The 7,246-nt window shown below is 46.1% G+C and overlaps 1 protein-coding gene across 1 annotated transcript in view; it reads left to right on the forward strand.

Moving 5' to 3' along the window:
* Positions 1-2,850: 2,850 nt before the first annotated feature.
* bmp7b (bone morphogenetic protein 7b) overlaps positions 2,851-7,246 on the forward strand; it is a 21,563-nt gene continuing 17,167 nt past the window's right edge. The window contains exon 1 of the mRNA XM_071924526.2: positions 2,851-3,540. Within this exon, the coding sequence (XP_071780627.1) occupies positions 3,141-3,540 (400 nt within the window). The 5' untranslated portion in view covers positions 2,851-3,140. The remainder of the gene's footprint in view (positions 3,541-7,246) is intronic.

Below are 7,246 nucleotides of genomic sequence, written 5' to 3' on the forward strand. Positions count from 1 at the left end.
CTGCCCGCTGCTCTCCGAGGCAACACATGAAATAAATATTAATCTGACCTCTGACCCTCTGCTTTGAGCTCTTAAATAGAGATAACCAGGCGGATGGAAAGAGCATGAACATTTACCGTGGAGAAAAAAGAGGAAGAGAAAGGGAGATATGTAATCCTACGTGCGGATGGAGGGTGTGAATCTTTCCTTGTGTTGGTGGGGGTGTGAGAGAGTTTCCTGGGGTGCTTCGCTGCGCTGCTGTGTGGTCTTCTTTGGAGCCTGGTGTCATGCTCCGACCTGTAGGAGTGGGGAGGTGTGTATTTGTGCAGGCAGACTAAGATCAGAGTGGGGTGTGTGTGTGTGTATGTGTGTGTGTGTGTGTGTGCACTCCAAATGCTTGGGGGCAAAGGGCGAGTTTGAGCTAAACAAAATTTAAGAGTAAAACCCGCCTTAACAGAGAAATAGAGTATAGCAAGAAGCAAACTTCCACCCATGATTGTTCTACTCAGTCAGGATCGGCCCTGCTGGCAGATGTGTGTCCACTCTCTCCCACCCACAGCACATTTCATGCACCTGATACTGTTAATGGCCAGGCAGGCATTACTATTACCTTATTTTATTTTAATAGCTTACCGCCCAATGTGCATTGTGTAATGGTGCAGGTGGTGTAGAGCCTGTGTTACTGTTTATCTGAGCGTGTTTGTGTGTTGGAGTGGTTGTGTGTGTACATTGGCCAAAATGTTAGGTTTTGTGTGAGATAATTGCCCGAAAATGTGTTTAATGTTCTATAAATATGTGTGTGTGTGAGAGAGAGAGAGAGAGAGAGAGAGCGAGAGAGAGAGAGGGAGGGAGAGAGAGAGAGCGAGAGAGAGAGAGAGAGAGGGAGGGAGAGAGAGAGAGCGAGAGAGAGAGAGAGAGAGAGAGAGAGAGGTAGTAGATGCAGACGGAAGGTTCAAACACTGTTTGTTCTGCTTTAGTTCCCCTGGTCAAAGGCCCCTCAGTGAAGCTCACCCAGCCTGGCCTCAGCCTGTGCCCAGTGTTTACTGTGACTGTCACCAGGGCCATGGAGGCCCAAACAAAGGGGGGTCTGTTCCTATTGTCCTGCCCCGGATTGTCAGCCCCTCTCTGGGCACCAACTGAGCCCAGGGCTGGGGGGTTGATGGAGGAGCAACGGGGGCTTAGACCTCTGAAGCCCTACAGCAAGAGGAGCAAGAGAACAAGAGTGAGAGAGAGAGAGAGAGAGAGAGAGAGAGAGATGTATGGTTATAACTGAAACCAAGACCCTTTCATGTCCTCCGTCGGAAACTGCTGTAATGTAAACACCTGCGGCCATTAGCTGATTCTATCTGAGGCACCGGATAGCAGTGTTTATATGTTACAGGCTACTGCTGAAAGGCCATTTAAAAGCAATAGAGTATCTGTTAGATATACAGAATGAGTAGTGGCAGGCTACGTAGGCTTTCAGGCAAACCACATCGAATTGTCATTGGAAAAAGGGGAGTGGAACTCCTTTGAAGACAAGAACAGTAACATTAAATGGGCAGGGAGGTGAGCTTAGCCTGGAAGACCCCAAGACACGCTCTGCCTCCTGCCTTCCCTCCCTCTGCTTGCAATCACGGCTCAGGATCTCGAGCCGCCTGGCAGCCTCTCTTGCTGTGCCATTGAAGTCTCACTTTGTCATAAAATCACCTTGCAAGCTGTAGTCCTAAAACATCTCTTCTACAGAGCCTTTAAACCTGGTCTCTCTGTGAAGCTAAAAAGTCTTACCGTTCCTCAGTGAGGAGGAGCTCTCTCTCTCTACATAAAGCAGTCATTAACGGTGGAAGGGCCATCTGAAATCCCTCCGCCTGTGTCAGTGAGAGCAGAGCGCACAAGAGGGTCAGGAGCGTTCCATTAAAGTGTGGTGTTTAAGAGGTGCTGGGGCCAGGGGGGCAGATGGAGGGATGAAGCAGCTGCCAAACATCTGCACCCCTCCTTCCCAGCCTGCTCTCTGTCTGTGCACCGCTGCCTTTGTCACAAACTTCCTGCTCCAACGCCCGGGACAGGAAGCTGGAGGCTCTCAGAACTCACACGCACAGAACATGGATATCTTGACAAATGCAGAGTGGAGGGGCATTTGTTTATAGATGCTGCAATACTGCCTCTTTGACATCAAATGACAACTGACTTTACATTTGACAGCCAAAGACAAAGGTACTCTGAGTGCACCTGCAGATCACTGGGAAACTATTATAGTGGCAACATTGCTACTGCATGTTGCAACCTCTCCCTCAGTATTCAAGTATTCACCCACACAGAGGCAAATAATTGCCCTATGATTTACCTCCTGAGAGGCAAATAATTACCCTCTGATATGAACAGTCTGTTATTTTCCATAAGCACACTAGCACTGAAAGAACTATTGTCACAGTTGGCACATCTGTCATTATTGAATCCACACAAGCTATACAGGTATATAGAGGGCACTGCACCTGGACATATGAATTGTGGGAAATGAATAGCAAAGTGTGCTTTATCATAAACGGAAGTGTCATGATACAAATCCTGTCATAATCCCGTTTGTATTTGCACATCTAGCCTCAAGCTGTTCTCCAAATGGTAACAAAGGCCAATTTAGCTCTATCTCCATGAGACAAACTCACACTTTCTCTCTCTCATGCACACGCGCGCGCGCGCGCGCGCACACACACACACACACACACACACACACACACACACACACACACACAATCTCCTTAACAAGCACTTTTTCTCTTTCTCTCTCGCTCTCTCTCTCTCTCTCTCTCTCTCTCTCTCTCTCTCTCTCTCTCTCTCTCTCCTGCTCCTCCCAGCACACAGCGCCTCCTCGTAACTTGTTAGTTTCGCTCCCAGTGAAACGCGTCTCCTCGCAGCCTCCCGACAGCAGTTGCGGGCTGCACTCGACTGTTCGTAGCTGTTGGCTGGAGCTTGTGGATGTGGACGGAGGTCCGCGACCGAAATCCACTCAGATATCAATAAAAGGACATTCGAGGTAAATTGATGCTTCATTCGGGGGCACTTCCCTCAACATGAGGGTCCGTCACTGATTTTGGATATTGAACACACCAGTTGCTAAAAGTTCAATATCCATTTTCCAAAGTTTCGGCGAAGAGATTTGGGCGCAATTACGCACGGCGTTTACCATGGCACCAGTTTTGGATAGACGCGCTCCTGCGTTGCTCCTGGTATGGGGCTACTGCGTCCTGGCGGATACCGTCTTTACGAACTTTACTTTGGACAACGAGGTCCATTCCAGTTTCATCCACCGTCGGCTGAAGAGCCAGGAGCGAAGGGAGATGCAGCGGGAGATCCTGTCGATCCTCGGGCTGCCGCACCGGCCGCGACCCCACCTCCACGGAAAGCACAACGCTGCCCCGATGTTCATGTTGGACCTGTACAATGCCATGTCCACAGAGGGGGACGAGGACAGATACTCCTACCCCTACAAGCCCGTCTTCACCACCCAGGGGCCCCCGATAGCCAGCCTTCAGGACAACAACTTCTTGAACGATGCAGATATGGTCATGAGCTTTGTCAATTTAGGTAGGCTTTGTTATTCTGTCGCCCCTTACGAACAAGAAACTATTGTAATCCGAAAATACATTTTAGAAGAATACTATGCAAATATCACAGCAAAACAAGTCCCTATAAGAATATTACAGGGATATTATAGTGATGCCAAAGGAGATAAGGTCACTAAAGTCACTATTGTGTACCACTGAGCCCCAATAGGAATATTAGGAGAAAATTGTAATTACACCATATAAGATAAATGATACCATAACGTATGATAAGGTCACAATAATATAACTATTGGCAACCACAGACACAACAGAAGTCTATAGAGAACAGGAATATTATAGTGGCTTTCATTAAGGATGCACTTCATGTTTTCACACATTTGTGGTTTGTAGTTTCTGTGGCTGTTTTCAAGTGATCCAATTCATTAGCGGGGGAAATTAATCAGATATTGCATACCACTGGTCTCTAGGACCCATCATGGGGACTCCAGTCAAAAGACATCTATTTGTCAAATGTGATAAAAGAATTAGTGTGATGTCACTTTATCTTGTGAATGTTGCTTCACCTAAAGCAGCAGCACATTTGTCTTCTTGAGTGGTGCACCTCCACATTGCATGCACGCAGGAGACGAGCACAATAACCATGTTTACATAAACTGGGTGCTGTTATCCAGCTAATACCCAGGAGTGTCACATTCCAGTGTCCCTCTCTGTTAAACAGCTGTGCAACAAGCTAATGTTCAGGTGCTCAAGCTGTGGATGATGGACCAGGCGGCAGCTAATATGTCAACCATGTGTTATCTAAAGAATGAGTAAGTCAACAACAGAATAGGTTCAAAGTGCACTGGGTCCTCCTCTCACTCTGATCTGGAAGCATCCCCACCTATAGGCACTCAGACCACAAAATAATGGCAATCAATGATCAAAATGTAGTTTGGTCAGACTTTAGTTTTAATTGCCTGCACAATGTGTCGTTTTCTTTTAGGGTATACTTCTCATTAGACCTGTTTTCAGTTGTTGGCTGTTGAAATGTTGTGCCCTGGTTGTTTCAACACCACTTCTCTTATCTAATCAGTTTTTCTTATTGAAATCATACAGTCTTAGTCTATTCTATCGCTGTCAGCAACAATCCGGGGCTGTAGTGCAAATAATCACAACATTAGCAGGCGGTGTCAGATTTATGGAAAGATAAACACTCCGTCATAATTCAATTTGCTCAGCAAATTATGCAGTCACAGCAATTGCCCCAGTTCTGTTGCCCCAGTGGAGTTGTTGTGTTTTATTTGAGCTGATAAACCTTTGCCATAATTTGGCACAAGACAGTAGGAGGCTATCAGCTTGGGCCATAATGAATGAATCTCTGAGTAGTCAGAGTTAAATGTTTGCAAACCGACAGAGTCCAAGTGAAAGAGGAGCCGTCTGTAGGGAGCTGAAAGTTTAGATTCAATCCTGGAAAGATCATTGTTGGAGTGTCCTGGCAGGAGAGAGGGAGGTGACACTGGTTCCTCCACTGCACTGTGTAATTACTGTGGGAGCTGCTGCATTGTGACTATTTTTGACAGGCTGTGACACAGATGGATTTGACCACAGAGACTCGCAAAGTCAAGGGCCTCTCTCTTCACTGCGACCAAGGCTGCAGTAAGCTGGCAGGGAAGAATGGAGCGTGTGTGTGAGAGAGTGAGAGAGAGAGAAAGAAAGACAAGAGACAGTCTGGACTTGGTCAGTTTCTTTTGCAAGGATGATGCTTACAGCAGACAGCATATCAAAACAAACATGGGTCACGTCAGCTAGGGAGAACATTTCGATTTAGACATATAAAAGGATCATGGAAAGAAAGCTGTGTTATGTCATCTGAGACTTCTCTGTGATACAGCATGAGGCTTCAGCGAAAGTCATACTGCCATTGCTGTCAAGAATCACTTTCACTCAACCTTCTCTGAGCTGACGTCTGATGGCTAATGTAATTATACTGAGGCCATTTTCCCTCTCCCCAGGTCGACTTTCCCTCATGGCACATTGTGACCGTGTTACCATATATCAAATTATCTGTGTCACTCATCTGGACATAAAGTGGGCGTTTGTCTTTGCATTGTCAGTGCCATCTGCCACGTGTTGCGTCTGTCAATAGGGTTCATTGTTAAGGTTCTCCCTCGGTCTCATGTGATAGCATCAAATATGAGCCGGGCCCAGGCTTGATTCAATACAGTAGATAATATGTTGATTCATTGCCCTTCACATGAGAGAGAGAGAGAGAGAGAGAGAGAGAGAGAAGTAAGTGATAGCTATCAACTACTATTGACTATTGCCTTTCAAATCCCATTCGTTCATTGTGGATTTCTTTTCTAATTTAAGTTCTCTGAGACCTTTTTTTTTTAAATTACCCTTAAAAGTTAGTTTGTCAACTACCATGCCAAGGTACATCAGTCAGACTTAGTAAGATGGGGACTGCCTCCTGAGAGGCCTGTTTTCATGGGCTGGTTTGGATTTTAGATTTAAGGCTAAATATTATGACTAGAGAGTATCTGATTTCACCATAGGTCTTTCAAAGTGTGTGTGAGAGATAGAAAATAGAGAGATAGAGAGAGAGGAGAGGAAGAGTAAAAGGCTGAGGGCATACAGCTTCAAATGACCTTTATTCATGACAGACCTGTATAGGAGGAAAGCTGGTGAATGCTTTTCATAGCTTTGTCCTCGCTCCAATATTTACTCTACTGTTCAGTTTGGGTTCACCTTCATCTTTCTCAGTAATCACATTTCTGAAGTTTTGGCTCTAAACTACCCATAACTGACTAGACAGGCATGTGCTTTCTCTGTACCGTGAAAATGACTCTATTTCAGTGTGCTGAGCCACTTTATCGCTTTTTTTAGGAAACAGTTTTAACTAGCTCTGACACTTTTGTACGTTTTTTAAACGTGTGCCTGATTGGCACTCAGGGGAGCTGATACACTTTGTTGTCAGCATGCGTGAGCGCTGCCGAGTCCGGCGTAGCCAGCCAGGGAGGGTGTGGGCTCCGGGACAGACCCCAGGCCAGGGACGTCCTCTCATTGAGTCACCTCACTTTAAAAGCCCAGCTGTGTAAATGGCTTACAGCATACATTCAGAATGTACACTGCTACACGCAACACGGGTCACCCCAGCACTGGGTGTGTGCCGGACATGCAACGATAACACGCCAACAAGTTAACACAACACACACGCTCTCAGTCTCTCCGTCTCAAGGTGGCATTCTGCTCTGTCAACAGCAAAGGATAGAGAAAGTTATACTTAAAGTAATACTTAGCAACACCTGTAAAAGATTATTTTTAGTGTCACAGTTAGCGGTTTACGTGATTGATGGAGATTTCTAATTCACCATTAAAACCACTTCTCTCTCTCTCGCTCTTCTTTCTCTCTCTCTCTCTCTCTCTCTCTCTCTCTCTCACACCCACACACACATACTCCTGTTTTAATAATTATTTAATATGGTCCCAATGGTCCCTCGCATCATTAGCCGTCAGCCACAGTGAATTAAGGCATTTCCCCTTCACCAAACCACAGCTTCCAGGGCTTTGGGCTGCTTGGTTGGCCTGTGCTGAGCTGGCGCAGTGTAGTTCCTCACTTACACACTCAAATACAGTATACACTCAACTCTCACGCAGGCAACTCAGACTCAACCATCCAGGCACACGCACAAACCCTCATAATGCCCAATCTTGGATGCCTATTCATATATCTCAAACCACAGGAA

The sequence above is a fragment of the Centroberyx gerrardi genome, chromosome 14 (genome assembly GCF_048128805.1).
Source record: "Centroberyx gerrardi isolate f3 chromosome 14, fCenGer3.hap1.cur.20231027, whole genome shotgun sequence".
In the NCBI taxonomy this organism is placed as follows: Eukaryota; Metazoa; Chordata; class Actinopteri; order Beryciformes; family Berycidae; genus Centroberyx; species Centroberyx gerrardi.